The following is a 25,001-nucleotide window of genomic DNA, read 5'->3' on the forward strand; positions in this document are numbered from 1 at the left end:
TACCGAAGCACACCACATGCAGCGACGAAGCTCTGCCCCGTTGAGCTCATTCACGGACGTAAAATGCGTACCTGTATGGACATCGTCGGCTTCCCAAGTTCTGACAAGTCCGTTCACATCGAGATGCAGCAACTCCGCCAACGCATTGCTGATTACCAGAAGCACAGCAAGCAATAGACAGATGATAGGCGAAGAGCCAAACCATTTACAGCGGGTGTAGGAGATTATGTCTGAGATTATGACCGAAGGGAACACCATCATTTGACCCCTCTGAAAGAATTTATGAAGTGGAGGGGCCAAGCACCTTCGTCACGTCAGGAGGAGGATGCTGGAATTCATTGAGGTTGTCTCGAGCACGCCTTCCAGCAAGACACAAAGCACAGGTGGAGTGCACAAATCCAGGAGCTGCAGCAGATGCACAGCCGCCGCTTCCAGCTCCGTGAAAATACTCAAGGAATAAGAAACGTCCAGACAGGTTCTTCCCCTGTTGAACTCTGCTTCGAAAGGGGATTGTGTTGTGTGCACAAGCTGATCCTGGCTGCTGGTAGACGAGGACGAAGAGGAAGGGGGATACGAATGGAGCACGAGATGGAGCAGCTGGTTTTTCCGTACTGTCTGACATAGGCGTTTATATTAAAAACACAACACTCTCTCCTGCCCCAACACCCTAACGTGCTGCCCCACTTTACATTTCTGCCTTTAGTTATGCTAAACCGACTGTTCAGTTGCATATAGAAGTATATGCTGAAACTTTTTTTTGAACCAGAGGTTCAAAGATCAAACACGGGTTTCAAAACATTTGGGAATTTTCCGAACATTTTGAACTTCTTATGTTGAGAAATTCTATACTTTTCAAACTTTAACAATTTCCGGACTTTCAAACCTGATCAGCTCTAAAATTTGAAGATTCTTAGAATATATGTCTAATTTTTCTGAATTATGCCTCAATCATACCTACACTACCTGTTCTGAACGAATATTAACTGTTGCACCATTATGAATTTCCGCATTCATACTGTGCATATTCGTCCAGAATCAAAGCAATCAAGTAATCTCAGTATAATCGCTGTCACTAAGACTTCCAAGCTGCAATCCAAACGCCATGTCACAAAGCCAGTGATTTAATGGTGGCAGTGGTACTAATGACTCCGTAGCGGACAAGCCAACTGGGTGCAGGGGAGAAAGAAGAGGTGGCACGTGGGCAAGAAGGCTCGAAAGGAACACAGACGGGACAGCTGTGCAATGTATACTGATGTAAATATTTGCATCAGTATACATCGCAGCCTTCTTGAAAGCGTGAGGAAAGGACGAGATTTCCACCATTTTACCCCCATCACGCCTTGCGGCTTCCTAAAAATTTACACTTTTGCTTGCAGCTCTTGAGCAATGTTAGTTTGGCCTCCCCTGATGGAGGCCGACCACCTATTAGATGACCACCTGTTGCACAACCTTGTGTGGAAACATTCGTTGATTGACCAGTAACTGCATGTCTGAAATTCTTGGATTCTTTCTCAGCATTAACTGCTTTTCATAATTTTTAGATTGTTTTGGAGTGTCCTGATAAAATTTTACAAACACCTTGATGCTGACCATGATGATTGCATTTTTAAAGAGAGACTCACATACAGAGAGGCAGAGGATTATTGCTATAATTCAGATTGTGTCGATACTAAGAAGCTTCCAATAATAAAATCAGCAGGAAATTCTGCATGAACCTTATAAACATTAAGGAAACTATATTTCAAGGGAAATTTTCTGGAGTATTCCGAGAAATTCCTTAGAGTCACGTGCACTTCAGTTTCCTGAGGAATCATTGGTTAGGGCATTCCCCCACAAAACCTCATATGGTGTCATATGGTGACACTTGGCACAAAAATCTTGTATGAATAATTTTCTTGTAAACATTTTTACTATATTTTACATTCCCTTTTGTCTCCAGACAAAATCCTGATCATGAGACCCACGGCTAGACTATGTGACTTTGCTATACTCCCGTCTCTTCACTCTACATAATCCTCTTAGGTGCACACTTATATTTCTGCCCTAAATAATTTGTTTCACTTCTCTGCTTATTCTTCCATCTCTTTTACCTCTATCCCCCATAGATTGGTTGATCCTTTCTTTTTATCTTCCCTCCACAATCTTTAATTTATTTATCATAATTCACAGAAAGACCCACCATCTCCTTCTCATTAAAATTTGCTGAAGAAGCCTTAAATTTTGTATGATTATTCAGAAAAAATTATGTATGAAAGGGCAAAGCCTGCGTCAGTCGAGCTGGAGTCCTATGCGAGCTAGGGTAGTTTATGTGGCTGTGCAAGAAAATGATCGATTGAACAGGTGAGTATGGGATAGCTGGAGATGACTTCCTGAATGTAATTATTGTTTCAGAGGTTAGATGGTACTGAATTGTGGTGATTATTAATTATTAAATGAACTCTCCAAGTGTAGGAATTATTAAACAGGCAAGAAATAAAAAGAAAGCATTATTCTAGTACATCGTTGCTTATGCAACTTTACATTTTAACATTTGAAGTGTTCCTCACCACAAAGTTTTTTTATTATTAGTTTTATACTGATTTAATCATTCAAATCTATACCACCATGTGTTTTCTTTTACATACACATTGTATGCTGAGTACAGAGTTTCGGCTGAAGCTAAGACGTGTTTTGTACACCACTTATTTGTACTAAGCTTATAATTGGGAGGAAACATGTGCTTCATCACAATAGGAACATTGCTGAAGTAGAGGTTTCAAGGAACAAATACAATTAACTTGGAAGTCTGCTTGCTTCTGGAAGGACATTTTTCTATGACATCTGTGCAGTAAAAAGCCCACAAGCGTGCTTCTAATTAAAAACGCACGCTATCCAGAATAGCGCGACCCGCAAAAGCGGTTCTTCCTACGAGAATGTGCCTTGTGGAACAGTTTAAACTCAGAAAAGAGCTTGTACCCTGGAAGGAGGGTTTCCCCTTCTATTTGCTGTACGGCGGGAAAGCGGCAGACCAAGTAACTCGCAAGTGCGCTTCCCCTTGCACGTATTTTCCTTGTGGGAAAGCGCAGAACCAGCAAATGTACTTGTCAGTTGCAGTAAGATGGGAAAGCAGTAGACCTAACGTTCCATAAGCGTGCTTCTCCCTGAAACACCGAGTTTTGCAGGAAAGCAAAAAAAAAAAACCCGCAAGTGCGCTTCACCTTACGAAGTTGTGTACTGCGGAAAAGCGACCTAGAAATACTTCATTATCTACATTTACTGCAAGAAATCCATGCGCGAATCTCATCCTCCGAAGAGCACTTATGGCAATAGGCAACATTGATTGACTGAACATGACTTTATAACTAACCAAATTACAGATTTCTCACTGGCAAAATTAAGAAAAGAAAAAAATCATTGATTTGATTTAAACTGTTTTCTCAAAATAATTTTTTGAGAGAAATATAATTTCTCTGAAAATAATAAATACACTAGATTCAATATGCAAGATCAACCAGAAACATATACTTTAGTCTGTCTGCCTGATTCTATACCTCTCTCTGCTGGTATTTGAGTTTGTATGCTTGCTCACACACGCAGTTCTTTTGTTGATTCTAACCGTTCCCTTGTTTTGCTATACCTGAAGAACGAGCTGAAAAGTAGAGAGAGCGTTCAATTCTCCAATTTACTTTTGCCTCGAAGAAGTCTTATATTTGCTCGTTATCCGCATATCAATATTACTTGATAATTATTTTACATGGAATGAAAAGATAAATACACCTGAAAGCAATAAAATAGTTAAGGTTCCAGTGCTAAAATTAATGTTTTTTTAAAAAATATCTTATATCAAAATGTTTGATTTGAAACATCGGTATTCAAATCGTACTTGGGAAGTCATTCAATTACAGTAATTAAATTACTGTAATTTAATTACTTTTCTGGTAATTTGTAATTCATTACTTTCTGCTAAAAGGAGTTGCAATTGTACTTTATTTGCTTTCTAGCATCAGTAATTACAAACTTTGAGGCACAATTACAATTACTTTTGCAAGGATTTCCGGTGCCGACCGGAAATCCTTGCATCATCATCACTGATGACGACATCAGTGACGTCACCAACATCCGCATCGTCATCACCACTGATGACGTCATCAGTGACGTCGCTGATGTCACCAGCATCCACATCGTCATCATCACAGATGACGTCACCGACATCCGCATCGTCATCATCACTGGTGACGTCATCGGTATCCGCATCGTCATCGTCACTGATAATGTCATCAGCGACGTCACTGATGACATCATCGGCATTGTCATCGTCACGTGACCCCCCACCTCAGGTCACTCCACCCCCCCCCCCCCAGTACCCTTCCCTCCTCCTCCTCAAGAGCTGCACTCTAATTCGGCGTTACAGGGAGTTGTAAACGGCTTTCACTTCTTTTTTCCAACTGTACAAAGAGCATGTTCCTTTACACCTATGTGTGTTACTTGGAAACTTTATTCAAATATTTAGATATCACTAATTGTCATTTTTACTTGCCTGGCTAACAAAAGTGTGTCAACCCAATTTTACTTTAGCGATCTGGCATCCTCCAGTATATGAACTGATTTATATTATTTAAGATATAAGAATGTAAAACTTCATTGCCCAAACTGTCAGGTTCTATTATTAATTTAACAAAATGTATAAAAGGACAGTACAATATGTGACATTTACACAGCGATGCTTAAGCCTCCTCCGACACTGGGGCAAGAAATGAACAAATGCGTTGCATTCTAATTAACTGGTTTAAAGTTATGTGGCCCAAGTAGGGTCGGTTTCAGAAATAAGTAATTGTAAAGTAATAGCATTGGTTTTTAAAAGTAATTTGTAATTGCAATGAATTATTTCTCAGGTAGTAGTAATTGTAACTGTAGTTAAACTACTTTTGGAGCAAAGTAATTGTAATTAAATTACATTTTAGAAGTAATTTACCTGTATGATTAAAAATGTGGTCTAAATCATGATTTCAATTTAAATCAACTTGATTTTCATCTTCCATTCTGTCGATATGTGTCAGTGCATGACCATTGCCAATAATTTCATTTGCAGCATGCGACATTGAGCCCTCAATTCTTTATACGAGGGCAATGGGGGATGGCCAATGGATGAAGATGGGCTGAACAAATTTTTTCCAACATTTTGTTGATATACTATTAGATAACTTTGCACTCTGTAGATGAAATTCGGTACGGTCTGCTTTTCTGGAATCGATCGGATGGACACTGAATCTATAAGTCGATTGAATCAGGATGTCCCATGCAGGGACCAAACTTTAATTTTTTTATAGCTAACTTACTAATATTGTAATATTGCTGCTTTTATGCTTCAAAGTGTAGATAAGTGGGTAGCACAAATGCTCAGAAAGAGTGGCAATGTCATGTTCTTTATATACTTCATTATAGTGGAGACAAGAGCTTCTGGAAAAGTATTTGCGACTCTGTGTAGGTGTCAATCAGGCAAAGGCAAACGCTGCCTTGTACCGCAGAGATGCGAGGAATTGTTACACCACTTTTCTTTGCAAATAACGATTTGGCAGGCTTGACTAGTCCAGAGATATCTGCAAACGAGTGGTCAGTGCTACAGCGATTGTACATAGTGCTGGCAAAAAAGGGCTGTCATTTGTGGCCCTCGAATTAGGAGGGTCAGCAACAGGTTTATAATAATCATCTTTATTTTGGGTGCCATCAGTCTTTATCTTGGATGCCCCGTGGTGCACCAAAACAAACAACAAAACCAGCAAACAAAAAAAATCCTAAACACACTTAAAAGTTAGCAAACAAGTAAATGTAAGATTATCCAAATGGCGATGGTACATTGCAACAGATGCAGATATATAAAGGTGAGGTGGAGCGATGGCATTAATGACTGAATCCGAGAGACGTGAGGTATTGCACAGTGAGCACACATAAAAGCATACGAAATGTCTGGTTACACATGAAGGAACATGAAACAGTTCAGCTCTAGTTTGCCTGTAGTTGTTTACAAAGGCATCGGTGGACATCTTCACAGACTCCTACTTTAAATAGGGTGGACATGCCTGCAAGAAGTTTTCCCACATCGCACCGGTGCATGTGAAAAGCACCAGCTCTTTTTTGGTAACCTTCTCCACGCTGCGCCGGTGCATGCGGAGAAATGCCAGTGCTCTCGCAGTTAGCTTTCTTACGTTGCTCTGGTGCACGCAGAGAAGAACCGGGCATTATTTGTGGAGTGATCAGAAAGGAAAAAAAGGGGCCCATGTGCGCTAGCTATTGTTGGGGCAGGATTGATATAAAATGCAGTGTGTTGATGTAACTACTAAGGTATAAAACAAATTGGCACCCCACCAAATGTAAGTAAACGACATCAAAATCGATTTGTAGTGCAGAACAGTTTATTCACATTATAACACAAAATTCCGATTTCCCCGTACCACTTCAGACTCGGAAAGAATCATCGGACTGTGCAGCGCCTAGTTGTTGGTTTCTTCAGAGCCAATTTACACAAGTAGCAACTTGCTCAGTTTTCAAGGGGCCTTGTTTTTGGAGCCTTCTTGTTACCAGATGTGAGGCCCACAAACTTTTTGCTATAATTTCCCCAGCCTCTACTATGTGGTCAGATGAACAAAATTTTGCTGGAAAAGTCGGAGAATTCTGAAGAGACAACTTGGCAGACACCCCGAGATAATGCAGCACCATAACCTGTTCGGCACAGAAAATATGTTGCTATAAGGGTCTGGATCAAGAATGTCACAATTGGGAACCAAATAAGCACTCTTCTTTTATTTCACCACAATGGATGCTGAATCCATCGGCAAAAATGACAGGTTAACAATATGCAAACAAAATGAAGGAGTTGCCCACAGGCAAACACTGTAGCGAATCAGCCTGCATGGTGGCTCATATGCAGCAAAGTGAGACAATAAATCATATTCATTATTGTAAGCTTAAAAGGCAGTAACCTGCTCGAGACTTCAAGCCCGACAAAATCATAAGCCTCTGTGTAGGCCTGGTTTTGCTGCTTCACACAACGCTCTTCAATAAGTTCATCCTAACACGAAAAAGCCTGTTGGTCCGCGGGCACGAATGCCTATCCTGTGTTAGGAAGTTGCTTACACAACTTCAGTGGTGCAATATATCCCAAGCTTTTGTTGCACTATTAAACCCCAATTATCATCCCACACAACTTCCTAGCACAGAACATTTCTCTATCCGCCACCCGAGAACGCGCTCTCTAGCGTTCAGGCTCCGCCGAGAGACCTAAATTTAATTTAAAAAAAAGAAAGATTAAAAGCATCATACATCAACAGTGAAAGTTAACACTTGTAAAGCAAGGGGTCACATCATGTCCAAATAATTGAGAAGCTGTAATGCTACTAATTAAAAAGTTAATTGACAAATTTTAGCTAATTAGCCAACTGATTGGGATGGATACTTCACCATACAATTTCTGCCAAGCTCAATAAATGAATGAATTAACACAGTATCAGTAGGAAGGTCATCTCAATTAAAAAAAATTAAAACATGTTGCAGATAGCTAAGGAGCAGAAATTCCCAGACATGTGGAGTCAACATCACGAGGCCAAAAGCAATATGTGCCCTTGAGGGCACATATTGCTTTTGGAGAATTGAAGCTCAACCTCAATATGATCTAACAGTGCAGTCAAATTTTGATTTAAAAAATTCCTAGTAGGCACTACGAGGTCGAGAAATCGCACCCCGATACATGGCATCAAACTGAATCTGAAACGTTGTGCAAGAGTGCCGGTGAAGTCATTTGCATACCTGCGGCCCGGCACGTGGGTTGGCGTCATCGCAGCCGGCTCCGCTTGAGCGAGTGGAGCCAGCTGCGGTAGCTCCGACCCACGTTTCCGTGCCGTGACACAAAGATGATGTCACTGGCACTCTTGTCCGCCATTTCAGTTATAGGTTTAGTGTGATGCCATGTACCAGGGTGACACTTCTCGACCCCCGTAGCACCTACCACAGATTTTTCGATCAAAATTTGACTGCATACTGCTAGTTCAGTTTTAGTTCATTAGCTAACTAATTACCTAATTTCACCCTTTCCCTAGTGGACGCCATGACTACTAACACTGCCCCAAGGCTCAAATTACCCTATCTCACGTTCTCTCTCTCTGAAAATTTGGTGCAGCTAAAAGAAAAACACTGTACAAGGTTACTTGACAAAACAAGGTAGGCAATAACAGGGATAAACGCAAAGATAATACATAAAGCGGAAGGTACTGGAAGAAACCGTTGTTAATTAAAATAACCTCAGCTTATTCGGCATTTTAGCTGCAATACAACTTCGGCTGCAAACAAATGTCATGCCATGGTTGGGTTTTTTTTCTAGACAGGCTTCGTGAAAGAGAGATTGGCATCCTGCGCATTGAATTACCCCAGGAGCATCAGCAAGCAGAGGCTGCCTGCACAAACAATGCACGGTGAAAACAGAATCTTTTGGTCGCACACGAGAAACAAGGGAAAGAGTTACAGGGAAGTCTTCCATCATCCCATTACGAATGCACTTTAGTAGATGGCCCCTCATTAATTGCTGTCTAAAGTTTACAGTGGTAGGGTCTTTGCCAGATGCTATGCAGTACATGTTAGCAATAGCAAATAAGCCACAATCTACTGTGCAACCTTGGCCCTGTGCAGGTCTTACAAAAATAGTTACATTTGCAGATGGTAACTTAAGTATGCTGCACACCTGTTTTACAGCATCAGGGGGAACAGTTTGATCAAGAGAATCATAAACAAAGACAGAATCAGGGGGCGCATCAATAGTTGTTACTGTGATCCAATGATCCGGGTTTGCTGTGTGTAAGATTTGAATGAATGGACCCTTTATCTGCTTGAATAGTAGTCCCTGGCTCAGCAAAGCGTCTTGGAAACCTTCCCGATGCGGAAATTTTTGACGTGTTAACTGCATTGCAATATTCATGACACTGTCTGGCAGCGGACGGTTGTATAATACATCGTCCAAGTGTTCATCTGTTAGTGAATAAGCGCTATAAAGAGGAATCAACTCTGCACGAATCATGCTAAGACAAAGTTTTTTGTTGCAGATTTCTGACAATTTACGCTTTTTTGTGACTTTTACAGTTCGCGGTCTCCCTCGTTTACTTTTAATTAAACTAATACGCAGCTCTTCGGAAGGTTTCCTGTCACTTGCTGTGTCTGTTGGCTGTTGATCAGGCACATCCTTATGAGCTGCACGGGGTGCTACAGACTGTGACAAAAGCTGCACCTGGTTGCTAGAAAACGTTGTAAGATTGCTAAGGAATGTCTGAATATCTGTCAACTTTTCATTTAGCTCCTGTTCGCCACACTGGGCCAAGATGTTAGCTGTTGGTTTCACTATATCTGTTAAAAACTTGTAGGCATAATTATACCTGGCCTCAATGGTATCCAATTTTACAGGTGGGGGCTTCAGTATGGCTGATGTAACTGTGGTTTGGGTAGGCTGGCTTGTGCTAGACTGACTTGGGCTAGGTGGGTTTGAGCTAAGGGGGGTCGGGCTATGAGGACTTGGGCTAGGCGGGTTTGAGCTAAAGGGAGTTGGGCTACGTGGGCTCGGGCTAAGTGGGTTTGAGCTAAGCGGAGTTGGGCTACGTGGGCTCGGGCTAGGTGGGTTTGAGCTAAGCGGAGTTGGGCTATGCAAGCTTAGTGGGCTCGAACCAGCTGTGCATGGACCAGGCATGCTTAGAGGGTCGGTAGCTTCAGATGCTAGGAAGTGGCTCCTACGCCATCGATGCGGAATAACAGAGTGGTCAAATAGTTCTAGATTTGCAAAAGACCGTGCTGTCAAAATGTGGGCACATGGAAGTCCATATTGGGAATAACAGAGGCATGTGCAACTGTCTAGGCTTTTTGCTATCACATACTCTGTCCCTTCCAACTTAACAGTGTATGCGTCATTTTGAAAGCTAACAATATAGCGAATAGTCTTAAACTTCTCATATTCCCGTAATACTATATTCCTAGCTACCAGAGTGCACGTTTGAGCTAATGTTAGCTGGAACATGTCAAAGCTACTTGTATTTAAATTGAGCTTAAGCTCTCTAAGTTTTGCAAACCTTAGTGATATAATATCATGGTCAATATACTCTAGCAAAGCAGTCATCGCAGCAGCCAGGTGCATTCCTGGACGCAGGAAGCTTTTTAGTTTTTGATTATGGCTCTCAATTCGGTTGTTGGTATTATTCCCCATTGTTACCAAGTCTCGGCGGTACGCATGCGCCCACATTTCTTTGCAGGAATCCCAATTGTTCATGAAGTAGAGCAAAAAATCGTCAGGAGAGTGTTCCCTCAACAGCGCAACTTTTTTGTCGTAAACAGACAGGCGATTGGCATAGACAACTTCTTTAATTAGGCGACGCAATAATTCCCTCTGATGAACTGGGTATTTCATAATCTGCAAGTCCAAGTAATGGAGAACATGCCAAGTGCATAGGAGAATGGTGCTTTTTGGCAGAAGCTCTTTCAAAATCCTTAACTGATTTAGGTCCTTATCTACCATAACAACTTTGCATGCTGAAAGTACAAAAGGATTACAATCTATAAACTTCTGAAAAACAGGGCGAACAATTAGGGAGGTTTCCCTTTGCAAAAACGCATAGCAAATGCATCGACCCCTACCACGAGCGTCTTCACAAAGAATTGAATAGAGAATGTAACCTTCTACGTTAACCTTATATGTCCCATCGATGAACAGAATTTCGGGATACTTTTCCAAAGTTTCTCGCATAACGGACGTCTGGAACAACACAAATAACAGCTCATTGTTTTTATCTTTTTCATAATGTATGATCCAATTAGGGTTCTTGGAGGCAAGACTATGCAATTGCTCTAACAACAGGGCCCCATGAGCCTCACTAGTTTTAACTGCAGTCACAGAATTCACACTACGGTTTTTGTAATTGTTAATGTCTTGTGTTGTTAGAGTCTTGCCTGTTTTTTCATAGACATAATTTTTGAAATCCTTAGGTTTAATATTGCATTTTGCTACATCTGCAAATGTCTCCTTCTCAGATGTAGTCAGAAGCCTGTTTTGGGGGTATGTGCTGCATAATTCCAGACTATGGTTATGTTCAACAACAAGTTTTGAGATTACATAGCACATATCTGGCTTTGTCTTCAAAACTAACAAGAGGCGTGCCTGGCAACCTGAAAAATAATAAGACTGTTGTGGGCGCTTTCCGCTGCCCATGGCTGATAGAGGGCGTCCATGGACACAGATGAATTCAACTGAGGAGTATTTAAATTCCTCACACTGAGCTAATGGACATGTTCTAGACCTCCTTTTTGTAAACACATGCAACCCTTGTTTGCACCAATCCTCAAATGCAGCTAGAAAGGTAGAGTAGTTAGAAAACTTGGCCTGCGCAAAAATGACACCGCCACCTCCATACAAAGTACAGGATTTTGAAGGACTGGGGGCATTCTGCAGGTTACTAACGGCAGATCCAGGGCTTTTCTCTGGAACCTCGGAAGGGTACTTGACTCCCTGGGCAACGCACTTATCATCTGCAGCAACGCCTTCGCCTACATGATGCCCTCCGACAGCTATCTCTATGCTAGAGCCCTCCCCACAACCATCATGCTTGAGACATGCCATTTCTGAGAAAAACTCTGTCCCCGCGTCATGCCTTCTGCATGCAGTCACATAGTCAGCACCACCCCCATCATGACCACAGGGCGTAAACCCACAGCCAGGAGTACCCCCTGTATCATGCAGCACATGCTTGCCTTGTCCACCCTCCCCATCAAGCACAGAGCATGCAACCCCACAGCCAGAAGTCTGCCCTGCGGCATGCAGCACATGCTTGCCTGCCCCACTCTCCCCATCAGGCCCACAGCATGCAACCCCACAGCCAGTAGTCTGCCCTGTGGCATGCAGCACATTCCTGCCTTCTCCACCCTCCCTATCAGGCCCACAGCATGCAACCCCACAGCCAGTAGTCTGCCCTGTGGCATGCAGCACATTCCTGCCTTCTCCACCCACCCCATCACACCCACAGCATGCAACCTCACAGCCAGAAGTCCGCCCTGTGGCATGCAACGCATGCCTTCCTTCTCCACCCTCCCCACCATGCCCACAGCCAGAAGTCCCCCCTGTAACATGCACTGCATGCTCGCCTTCCCCTGAGACCCTTGCATCATGCTCTATGCCCGCATTCACTAATCCCATGCTGAAGCCCTGCTCTCCGTCATGCACTGCAGACACATTCTTTGCATGCGTGAGTGCCCTTCGACTCTGCAACAGGGCCTTCGAAGGACGTTTCCCTCCAACGACCCTGCTCTCTGTCACACATGCTGGGCTGCACTCACCTAAGTCAGAGAAAGGATTGTCACAAACAGGCAAAGGAGAAAGGGTTGAGAGGCACCCTACTGCAAAGTCTTCTCCATCCCAAGTAATAGTGGGGGACGCAATAGTGGCAGCACGGTTTGGTACCTTGCGCAGTCCCGGAGACTTTCGTCCCTTGCGCTTGGACTTCATCCTCTGCCACCGCTCTCCGCCCACTATACTTTGGACAGGGTAGACTACCCTGGGTTCAGCTGCTGCCGAGGCAGCCTGCTCACCGGCCCCTACAAAAGCTGTGCTCCTCGAGGAAGCCCTGGGGCGCCCCTCTGCACTAACTTCTGTACTCATAGCAACATCGGTGACTCCACCTCGGTCCAGCTTCGTAGGCTTCTCAGAAGGTTGCTGTCCTTCCGGCCTCGGCTGAACCTTTCCCCAAACAGGTACGCATGTACTAGAGGGAGCACAAGTGGCCGTGGATGCACTCTCCCAGGTCTGCCATACCCGGCTGCCCTTGCTGCGGACTTGAACGCCACCAACCAGCCTGAATCCAGCACCACAGCTTCCCATCCTGGGCTCATCAGAGTGCTTGCCTCGTTTGTGCCTCCGTTCAGCATTTACACATGTGGCAACTGGTTGGCTTGTGTCCGATCCGAGCTCGGGTGCCGTGCTGGCAGTTGGGACAGGAGGGCCTGCAGATTTTGACATCTCTGCCCAGGTGGCCCTCCGATCAGCAGCTGCCTCACAAGGCGCAAGGGTGGTCTCAACGGAAAGAGCAGGAGAAGCAAGGAGGGGTTGCACAGGAGAGCCAAGCAGCGGAAAGTCAACCTCACATGCCATGGTTAGTGGCGGGCTCTTCACGGAAGGAGCAGCAGAAGCAACAGGAAGGGGTTGCACAGATGCAAGAGGAGGAGGCTGCACAGAGCAAAGCGGTGGTGGCTCATCCTCGCATGCAGAAGGAGCAGCAGAAGAAAGAGGAGGCTGCACAGAGCAAAGCGAAGCAGCAGCAGAAGTGAGAGAAGGAAGCTCCACAGAGCAAAGCGGAGGTGGCTCATCGTCGCATGCCGAAGGAGCCGCAGGAGCTGAAGGAGAGCCAAGCGGTGGGAACTCGAGCTCACATGGCGCGGTCAATGGGGCACCCTCGATGGTCCAGCCGTCCCACGAGCGGGTCCCTGGCATTGCCTCCATGTGGTCCTGCTGGATCTTGGCCCTGGCCATCTTCTCCAGGATGCTCCGCACTTGCTGGCCCATGAACCCAGCGAGGACCTGCACACGGTACTTGACATTAGCACCAAAGCTGATTGGCAGCTGCAGTCACCTCACTTGTTCAAATTGTTAAAGATGTTGCCTTGAAGATTTCACAGAAAAGGTGCTGCACCTTTAGCTTTATATACAAGGCACCTATGCCAAAACGTCTAACTGGGACCGGTTGGCATCTCGACTGGTTACAATTGGAACTAACTGGTCCCAAGTGGGAATTGGCTGTTACCAATAGGAGTCCAACTGGGACTAGCTGAGGGGTCAACTGGCTTGACTATGCCCAGATGGGGAACGGGTATGGGTAAGTGGGACCAGTTAAGGAGTTAACTGGTTAGAGGGATTCCCAAGGGGGAGTTTCAATTGTTTTCCCATTCCCTGTTGGGGTTCACATGCTGCGTCGATTTCGACAAGATGGGGGTGTATTGATCTTTGCTAGTGAAGGAAAAAAAAACTTAAATTTATAGATTTACAGAAATAAATAAACCTTTAATTACTAGGTATACATTTATGTATTTAAAAAAATATTTCAAATTTCAATGTACATATTCTTTTATAAATTGCGATATAGTTAGTGGCATAAAAAATGTTTACTTAAATCAACATTTATGTACATGTATAAAAATGTATTAAACATTGAAGCAAAGACCTACCCTTTGTTTTTTAATCGCACCCAGCAGGTTGCAGTGACGCACACGCAGATTAGTTTTACGCACTGTCGACAGATGGCACATGTGACGCAGTGAAAAATCACTAATCATGATTTTTAACGATGATGAAGTTAAGAGGCTGAAGGTACAGAATATTACAGTTGAGAGAGCTAGTAAATACAAGTATCTAGGAGTATGGATATGTGATGGTGCAGAATATCTCAGTGAGCATGAAAAGTATATAATAGGTAAGGGCAACAGAAATGCAGCTGTAATGAAAAATAGAGCACCTTGAAATTACAACAGGTATGAGGTGGTGAGAGAGATTTGAAAAGGGGTCATGGTGCCTGGCTTGACTTTTGGAAACACAGTGATATGCATGAAATCCGAAGTGCATGCGGGACTAGAAACAAAACAGTGCAGAGTAGGTAGGCTGGCTTTGGGGGCACATTGCAAAATGCCAAACCAGGGAGTACAAGGAGACATGGGGTGGGCGTCATCTGAGAGCAGTGAAGCGGTGAGCAATATAGAATTTGAGGATCGGTTGAGGCAAATGGACGGGGAGCAATGGGCACGAAAGGTTTTCAGCTATTTATACATGAGGAGTGTAGACAGAAAGTGGAGACAGCACACTAGAAAATTAAGAGAAAAGATTTTAGGCTATAGTGGAGATACGGAAGAGCAAGTCTCAGTTAAAGGGGCCCTGCAATGACTTTTTTACTAATTTTTAATTTGCACCGAACCTGAGCGCGCTGAACGTAGTAACTTAGTGAAACTTTTCTTTTCTCAAAATTCCCTTTATTTTAAAAGTTATAGGCGAACTAAAATTACAAAGACAAGCAAAAAATAACCCCCCTCATGACGTCCTTGGTTGCTTGAGTGTGGCCCTGAACTAGAGGAGGAGTAGTGAGCTCATCGAGCGCTCACGGCTGCCGCACTCCGTGTCGACGGCGCGAGAGGGCGCCATCAAAGCGTGTTCTGGATAGGCTGCATGCAGCGGGCAGCCAGAGCGGCTCTCATTGCATTTGCTGGACGATTAAATACTAATTCGGCATGACACTTCATTGGCCACAAACGGCAACAAACACGGGGTAAATGTCAGTTCAGAATGAGAGCTACTTTGCGCTGCCATACCGCGAAATAGCCAAACCGCAAGACAAAGCTTCTCGCCGAAGGCCTTCGGAACGCTCGGAGCCGGTCGGATCCTCCTGCCCATACGACCGCAGCGCCGCCGCGTACATCCGGGACCTTTCCGTGTCGGCGCCTGATCCCACTACTCCTTTCTAGTATGCGCCGCCTTTTCCACCGCTTGGTGGCGGGTATGTCAACAGGTCATTTCTTGTTTCCGTACTTTATGAACTGCATTCGTTTCTTTTTCTATCTAAAATACTGAACAAGAACTACTTTTATAAATAATGGAAATGGTTCGCGCCACTTATATTTTCTATTTCGACTAAAAAGAAACTTTAGCAGCTTTGACCAGTAGTAAGCCCAGAACCAAAGACGTCACATTTCGCGCGCTTTCGGTACCGCAGGTCGCCCTCGTCGGTGGCGGAGGTTTCCGCGTCGTCCGGTTAAAATATGACGCACTGATATTTAGTTACTCTCTCCGTGCCCGCTGGCTTGCCCGAACCGCAAGAGACATGGAAACCGCAAAAAAGGTAGACGCTTAAGTATGATTGCAGGGCCCCTTTAAGAAGAAAGTTAAGGCCACAGAAAGAGATCGGTAGCTAGAGGGAATGCAGACAAAGACGGCTCTGGAAAGCTATAGATTAAACAAAACAGTTATTGCCAAAGAAAGCATTTATGACAATTCTAGGGGAAGCTCATTGTTGTTTGAGGTAAGGGCATTCAGCGAACCAGAACATACAGAGCGAAGTACCAGGAAATGGATACAGTGCGCACTGCTTGTGGAGAGGAGGACGAGACGGCTGAGCGCTTGATACTCGGCTGTAAAGGGCTTCATCCTACGCCGACCGAAGACAACATAGATTTAATAAGTCATTGGGTTTGAGAAACAGCGAAGGAACAGTGGATTTCAAGACAGTAGAGGTTACCAAGCAAAGATTAAGTGAATGGTGGCAGCAAGCGAGAGAAAACTAGGTATTTTCTTATTAACTGATGGCAAGGGTGTTTTATAGCCTCACTTTCTGTGCAGTGCGGAGTGAATATAGCTTTCAAATTTAAATATTCTAAGCTTAAATGGTAAAACAAAATGGCTAGGTGGCGCAAGCTACCGCCCGATCCAAAGGGCTCAGCCGGATTCATCCATCCATCCATCCAGTGGTCGGTAGAGAAGGGAAACCATCGCCGAGGTTGGTGTATTGATAAACGTGTCGTTATGAAAATGTCAAAACCATATCTGCGCTTCTTGCGACCCAACTAAATACGCCATGGTGGTCACGGTGAACTTCGAGGGCAGAAAGATGCAGTTCAGCGACCGGAGGGCACCCAGGGAAAAACCAGACGGAAGAGAAAACAGCCGCGGAGGGCACAATGGTAAAAATGGCGGAAAGTCTACCCGAACTGGCAGCTGTTGTGACACAAGCAATTGGAAATGTTTGATTGTAAGGTGGGAGCGCAACCGCATCCTATCGGGACTTCACCTGCGCAACGCGGAAACACGGGTGAGCACCTTTCTTCACGCGATGGAGAGAAGCTAGGGACGTCGTCACGGATGCTGACAGACGCCAGCGGCTAATCTTTCACCTCGCACGAATATTAGCTCTGGGCGATTCAATCGTCGCAATTAGCTAACGAGGCAACTGAAGCGGTCCTTAGAGCTACGCTGTGCTTCCTTGAACCCGGAAACGTGGACGTCACCGAACCTATTTATTTTCATTCTCTGTTTTTGACAATAAAGACTGGTCAACCTTCCAAGTTGTGCCGTGTTTCGTTGCTGGAGTTGGCACCGTTCTGTCAACCAGTTGAATTCAACCAGTAATTTAGCTCGCCACGTGCGCAGGTCAATTTTCAGTTCCCCTCTTTACGGCGAGCCTTGCAATCGTTGCCGCCCTATATTCGCGCTCTTTAGTGCAGCGACATAACGCACGTGTACATACCTTGTTGCCGATCCGGCTTGGGTGGACGCCGTCGCGGCCGATCCACTGGTGCCACTCGTCAGCCAGCCCGTCAAGGAACGTGAACCCTTCCCTGCGACACAACTCTCGCAGCAGCGAGTTCACCTCTCGGTAACGGTCATTCAAAGCCTCGATCTCTGCAGCGTGACTACGCTGCCATTCCAATGAGCAGAACCTATTCTCCCGTCTCGGAAGAACGGCAGAAAAGGCGATCTGCATCATTGGATTGCGTTCACAGATCTGGGCAGCTAGACGACGATATTTGTCGATGTACACGCTGGCACTAATATGGGAATTATTAGTGCCAACGTGCAGGATGACAACATCAAAATCGGGTAGCCTCTCAGACACCTGGGAAAACAAGTGCTCGATTCTAATACCACTAAACGCCGCAACCTCAACAGCCAACCGACTATTCAATGGGAAGTACTGGGGCAAGTACTTCACCATCGAATCGCCGGCTACCAAAACTCGAGGCATGTTGGGGGTGCGATCAAAGCTAAAATACAAAGAGTAGCACTAGATACGGAAAAAAGTATTGCTAAAAAGAACAAGACAATGCTAAACAAAACGCTTCAAAGAGTGCGAAAAATCAGCCAAAATAGCTTGCGTGACCGGAGCCGACAGCAGCGCGGGCAGGAAGGAATGGTACGTGCAGCACGGGGCAGGACCCGACCACAGAAGACTACAGCTGCTACAGCGGCAAACGCACATGGTCGGGCACATGTCATAACAAAGGCAACATCCGGGGCCGGGGATGATACGTTACTTCCGGCGTCGAAGGAACGATTTCCACACAGCCGTCTCTCCTCCGACGCGACTACGTCACTTCCGGCGTCGGAGGAACGATTTCCACACAGGTCCCACTCCTCCGACGCCCGTCGGAGGAAGCACTTCCGGAAGCATACACCAAAATTACAAGTAAACACACAAAAGCGACATCGATACAATTATCTTCTAGAATATCACCTTATTTAGTCATAACTCTTTCAATAGGCACTACAAGTTGTATTTATTTTAAGAAGAAGAAGCAAAATTTTTTTCGTGAGAAAAAACAAAATATCAATGTTAAGTCTGGTAACGTTGTAATTTTGCCGAATCACTGCCATATCTTTAGAAAAGTTGGACAAAAGTTGCGCCGAATTTTCGATTTTGGGGGGGGGGGGGGAGAGGGTCTGGTTTGCCCCCCCACTCAAAAACAAGTTGGTACGCCACTGGCCAAGTGTCTCCTTGAACTCCTTGCCATGCGGCATTCGAAGCACAGAGCTCGTGGTGATTCGCGTTCGAATCAGTTTGCAGACTGTCTTTTGTATGATGTACATAAGCAGTGTGACCCCGGCTTTAGTGGAAAAAAAAAAAAAAAAAATTATGGCGGTGTGATACGACCACCTCGCAATGATTTCGCCATTTTATTTTATAAACTTCGTGATAATTGTAGGTACTGAATCGAAAGGTGGGGCTATATCGAGTAAACGTCTAGTTTTTGGCACCGTGTAGCACAAACCACCGCATCCCGCCATGCACCCTCAAGAAAAATAACTCTGGTTCATTTATAAATTCCAGCCTTGTTCCAACCTGGTTTATTCGGTATTCCAACTCCAACCTGCTTTATTTACAGATTCCAGGCCTTGAATATTTAGGTTAGACGCGAAGTACTTGGCGACGCAGTGGCTTCAAGCAGTTTCTTCATGCTTTTGTAAACCAGGAATGGCCGTACAAACTTCTCTATTAGAATCCTAGAATTTTATTGTCTCGTGGTCATCCCTCGTAGAGCAAATAAAACTCCAGATCAAATTTAACATCGAAAAAAAAAAAACACAAAAAAAAACATACGCATGCCCCTAAAAAAACATGCTTTTTTTTGCAAGTTGTTTACGTTGTTTTTCGATCCTGATTCCTGAGCACAAGGTTTGATACTGCAAAAGTGCAGTCCTCGTGTCGTCCTTCTTTTCATATTTTGTTATTATTTATTTCGTAAATTATGCAAGTCATATTGTAAAAATTATAGCGGTGTGATAGGACCGTACAAAGACATACACATGCACACACACACAAGCTTCAGCATCTGCTTCTTCCCAACTGTGGTTCCTCTCCCGACCCCCCGAACACGTTTCCAATGCTGCTAAAAAAAAAAGAAGGTCATGGCCGGCTTGGCCCGCCTTGTAGACTTGAGTGTAAGGCCCGTACCCGGCCCGGGCTCTTCGTGAATGTAGCCGTGAAGCCCGAGCCCGACCCGTGGCCCGCGGATTGGCCCGTACCAGTGCAGATCTCTCTACCTGCCACGCTTTCTGACAGGGGCGCACATGCGGCCCGCGGACATGACACTGCGAGATGTGATCAAGACCAGTAAGATGAACCTGTCTGCCAAATATTGAAAACCCGCGCAGTTCCCAATGAACATTTTTTTGGCTCGCGTCGTTTTTGAGTTGTGCACCAGCGCGGCGAGCGACGGAGTTGTTGGAGAGCGTGTCGAATGGGACGGCAGGAGAAGCCTCCGCTTGCGCGCTTCGGGATCTCGAAGGCCATGTTTGAGCGAGCGTTTTTTTTTTCTTGTTTTTTTTTTTTTTTTTTTTTTAATGCGGAAGTTTTAACTGTTCCATGGAGCGAGCCGACGTCATCAGCCGCGCCAAACGGCAGATAAATTCGTGAAGCCGCGATCTGAGGCAAAGCCATTCAAAACGGCAAGTAAATGAAGCCGGAGGCCGCCGCCCGTTAGTTTCAATCAGCGCCACCCCATGGCGCTGCGTGCCCGCGCACTGCTTGTGGAGAGGAGGACGAGACGGCTGAACACTTGATACTCTACTGTAAAGGGCTTCACCCTATGCCTACCGAAGACAACATAGATTTAATAAAGTCATTGGGTTTTAGAGACAGCGAAGGGAGAGTGGATTTCAAGACTGTAGAGATTACCAAGCAAAGATTAAGTGAATGGTGGCAGAAATCGAGAAAAAACTAGGTATTTTCTTATCCACTGATGGCAAGGGGGTTTCATAGCCTCACTTTCTTTGCACTGCGGAGTGAATATAGATTTCACATTTAAATATTCTAAGCTTAAATGGTAAAACAAAATGGCTAGGTGGCGTAAGCTACCGCCCGATCCAAAGGGCTCAGCCGTATTCATCCATCCATCCATCCGTGATCGACCCAACGGCGGACGTGTTTCCTGGTTCTCCTCGAGCATCCGAAGCTAAGTGCCAGTTTTTCTCCTTTTCTCTCTCTTTTTTTGAGAGTTGATTGGAAGCGACTATGCGGTAGCAGTATTAGGTTTGAACAGCAGCAGTTAACGTTAGTTTCGCAAAGTAGGCTCTGTTTGAATTTTTGGCGGGAAGGGACGGTTTGTTCCCGGTCTAGACATGGGTCTAGATTTGGGTCGGCATGACAAGGGTGGGGACGAGTTGGTGCAGTGCGAGGGGTGTGGGAGGTGGTGTTACCTGGAGGAGACGGGTTTCGGGAGCCTGGAGGTGGCGGCGGAGGTGAGTTTCGAGTGTCGGCTTTGTGTGAAGCTTCAGCAGGTAACTGGGGAATGGGAGGGTAGAGTTCGGGAGATTGAGGCCCAGCTTAAGGCAGAAGGAGAGAAGCGGGTGGGTCTCGAGGCCCAGGTAGAGGAGCTGACTAGGCAGCTTAATCATGAGAGGGAGCAGCGGGTCGGCCTCGAGAAGCAGGCGGAAGAGCTGGGGGAAGTATGGAAGGCGGGTTTAGAGGAGCGTAAGAGGGAGTGTGACAGTAGGGTAGAGCGCCTGGAAGGGGTAATTCGAGCGAGTGAGAGTAGCGAGGGAAGAAAGGAGGAAGTGTCAGTTCTAGCGGGACGAACCACCAGTCTGCAGGCTGGGGTCCCTGGTGGTCGGGAGTCCGGCCTGTTGGCAGGCGGGCTCGACGACGCTGGAGAGCTGATTGAACCTCAGCTCAATGGCGCCTTCGAGCAGCAGGCGTCGGGCAGTCAGGTGACAGGAGATAAGTCGCAGGACAAAGGCGCGCAGGCACCAGGGGGATCTAGGGTACTGGTAGTGGGGAGCTCTAACGTAGCACGGGTTAGGAGGGGTGTACATAACAGGGTGAAGGGAGACCAGAGGGTAACCGTAGAGGTCCAGCCAGGGAAGTGTATGGTGGATGCTATGACCGCAGCACGTGAGGGGGTGTGGGATAACCGGGAGGGAAGGAACCTAGTAATAGTTCATGCGGGGCTTAATGATGTGCTGAAGGGTAGGAGCCAGAACCTCGGAAAGCAGCTAAACGTGGGAATACGTAAGCTGAGGGACGTGTCTGAGAATGTGCATGTGGTTGTGTGCACCATTCCAGAAGTTCGGGGGCACTCCGGGTTAACGGAGAGGAGGGTTGTCGAAGCCAACGGAGTAATTAAGGGTATGAGTCGACAGCTTCGGTACGACGTAATGGAAGTAAACAGAGAGGTGTACGAGGCTGGCTCCCGCCCTTTTGCAGATGGCATTCACTACAGTGAGGCCACGGGTTACAGGGTGGGGGATAGGATGGGCCGCACGGTGACTGCTTTTTTGGGGGGACCGAGGGCCCTGGGGGCACTGAAGTAATTGAAAACCCAACGAAGTCAGGAGAGGCACCCAGGGTTAAAAAGAGGAGAAAACGTAAGAACAGGTATAAAAAAACAGCACAATCAGACATTGGATATATTAACATGCAGGGTGGTAGAAATAGGTTAAAATGGGAAGAGGTAGAGGAGCAACTAAGAAAGGAGGATTTAATGGTGTATGGGTTTGTGGAAACACATCTCAGAGACATGGAGCAGCCACCTTGCAACCCTGACTATGTGTGGGAAGAATGCAACAGAATGGAGGGAACGAGGAAGGGAGGTGGAATTGGAGCATTTATTAAGAAGAATATGAACTTTCAAAGGATCAGAAAGGAGTGCGCCGAACATTTGTGGCTGAAAGGAAAAGTCGCTGGGGAATCAACAGTCCTTGGAGTGGTTTACTTATGGACAGGGACAGGTGCTAAAGAGGAAAACATAAAAATGATTGATTGCATATCAAGAGACATTAGTGAACTAGGGGAAGGCTCCGAAATAATTATTATGGGAGACATGAATGCCCATATTGAGGGTCTGGATGGGTATACGGACTCAACTGGAAGCATATTACTAGAACTGGTGGAAAAACATGACTTAGTTTTATGTAATACCAGTCAGAAGTGTGACGGGCACATAACTTGGGAAACTGGCAATCTGCATTCAACTATAGATTACATACTCATGTCACACAAAATGTATGGTAAGTTACAAGTAATGAAAATAGATGAAGAAGGTTCCAAAAGTCTTGGTAGTGATCACAAACGTATTAAGCTGAATTTTGCCAGAGAAGTAAATGCTGAAACTAGACAACATAATTCAAAGCAAACTTTCTGCAGCGACAAAGAGTTGGAAATAGTTGTTGAAAGAATAGAGGCAGCAGTTTCAGGGCAACGGCATACAGATTGGACCTATGAGAGCCTAACTAGGCTTTTTGCTCTAGAACTAGACAAAGTTAAGAGTAAACGAAAGGGGAAGCAAGGACATAGACCAAAAAGCTGGTGGGACAAAGAAGTGAAGCAAGCGATACAAAAACGTCAGGACGCCTCTAGAGAACACAGGTATTCCAAGCGTAGTGGGGAGTCCGAAACGGAAGTAAAAAGAAAATGGGACAATTTTATAACATGTCGCCGAGAGGCATCCAGTTTGATCAATGCGAAAATTCAGAGAAAGGGTGAGGAATGGATGAGTAATGTAAGTAAGAAAGATAGAAACGCTGCCAAGAAGTTTTGGGAGCACTTGAACTCACTCGGTGAAACAACGCAAGCTAGACAGAGGTTCATACTCTCGCATCAGGGAGATCAATTAGAGGGAGATGATGCGATACAATATATAGGAGCAGTGATGGAGGAGAAATTTCGGGAACGGTTACATGTGGAAGATAGGAGAACCGAAGGAAGTAGCAGTCCAGTTTGTGACATCGCGGATTTTGGACAAAGAGAATGGGAAAAGGCGGAACGAAGAGTCCCTAGTGGCACGTCGACAGGCACAGACGGTATCCCTATCAAGCTGGTGAAGAATTTGGGTCCTAAATCTAAGGCAAAACTAAGGGAGGTAGTGAGTACCATGATAACAAAAGGAAATATTCCAGATGAATGGAGGCTTAGTAGGATGAGTATGATATATAAGGGAAAGGGAGATAAGTCTGATATTAGGAATTATCGTCCTATAACCGTGACACCGGTTATTTACAGGTTGGTAATGCAGATTATAAAGAACAGACTGGAGGAATGGGTAGATTGCGAGGGCATACTGGGCGAATTACAGAACGGGTTTCGAAAACAAAGAAGGTTGGAGGACAATTTATTTTCTCTAACACAGTGTATAGAAATAGCGCAAAAAGAAAACAGACATCTCTGGCTGGCATTTCTGGATATCAAGGGTGCCTATGATAATGTGAACCAAAGAAACCTGTGGGACATAATGGAGAACTTAAACCTAGATGAAGGACTAACAGCACTATTTAGGAACATTTACAAAGATAACAAGGTGATTATAACATGGGAAGGAAAGGCGACAGGGAAAATAGAGATAAGACGAGGCCTTAGGCAGGGGTGCCCGTTATCGCCTTTGCTGTTTATGTTGTATCTGAGAGGATTGGAGGATAGACTAGAGAAGAGTGGGCTTGGGTTCAACCTTTCTTACAGTAAGCTAGGCCAAAAAAATCAGCAATCCTTACCGGGATTGATGTATGCGGATGATATTGTACTAATGGCTAACAACAGGACAGAGTTGCAGGAATTAATGAGCATCTGTGGTAGGGAAGGAGAGGAATTAGGTTTAGAATTCAGTAGCGAAAAATCGGCAGTCATGATTTTTAACGAGGATGAAGTTGAGAGGCTGAAGATACAGAATATTACAGTTGAGAGAGCTAGTAAATACAAGTATCTAGGAGTATGGATATGTGATGGTGCAGAATATCTCAGAGACCATGAAAAGTATATAATAGGTAAGGGCAACAGAAATGCAGCTGTAATGAAAAATAGAGCACTTTGGAATTACAACAGGTATGAGGTGGTGAGAGAGATTTGGAAAGGGGTCATGGTGCCTGGCTTGACTTTTGGAAACGCAGTGCTATGCATGAAACCCGAAGTGCATGCGAGACTAGAAATAAAACAGCGCGGAGTAGGTAGACTGGCTTTGGGGGCACATTGCAAAACGCCAAACCAGGGAGTACAAGGAGACATGGGATGGGCATCATTTGAGAGCAGGGAAGCGGTGAGCAAGGTAGAATTTGAGGATAGGTTGAGGCAAATGGACGGGGAGCAATGGGCACGAAAGGTTTTCAGCTATTTATACATGAGGAGTGTAGACACAAAGTGGAGACAGCGCACTAGGAAATTAAGAGGAAAGTTTTTGGGCTATAGCGAAGATACGGAAGAGCAAGTCTCAGTTAAGAAGAAAGTTAAGGCCACAGAAAGAGATTGGTGGCTAGAGGGAATGCAGACAAAGACGGCTATGGAAAGCTATAGATTAAACAAAAGAGTTATTGCCAAAGAAAGCATTTATGACAATTCTAGGGGAAGCTCATTGCTGTTTGAGGCAAGAACGGGTGTTCTGCGAACCAGAACATACAGAGTGAAGTACCAGGAAATTGATACAGTGTGCACTGCTTGTGGAGAGGAGGACGAGACGGCTGAACACTTGATACTCTACTGTAAAGGGCTTCACCCTAT

General features: G+C 45.2%; 1 protein-coding gene across 1 annotated transcript; it reads right to left on the reverse strand.

The window, feature by feature from the left end:
• Positions 1–8,018: 8,018 nt before the first annotated feature.
• LOC120842416 lies at positions 8,019–18,186 on the reverse strand. Its single transcript, XM_040502092.2, has 2 exons — positions 17,271–18,186; positions 8,019–13,567 (listed from the first exon to the last, which is right to left on the reverse strand). The coding sequence occupies exons 1-2, from the start codon at positions 17,766–17,768 to the stop codon at positions 8,261–8,263; spliced, it is 5,805 nt and encodes a 1,934-aa protein (XP_040358026.1). The 5' UTR covers positions 17,769–18,186; the 3' UTR covers positions 8,019–8,260.
• Positions 18,187–25,001: the final 6,815 nt, after the last annotated feature.

Source organism: Ixodes scapularis, unplaced genomic scaffold (genome assembly GCF_016920785.2).
Source record: "Ixodes scapularis isolate PalLabHiFi unplaced genomic scaffold, ASM1692078v2 PGA_scaffold6__148_contigs__length_123643588, whole genome shotgun sequence".
NCBI classification, from domain to species: Eukaryota; Metazoa; Arthropoda; class Arachnida; order Ixodida; family Ixodidae; genus Ixodes; species Ixodes scapularis.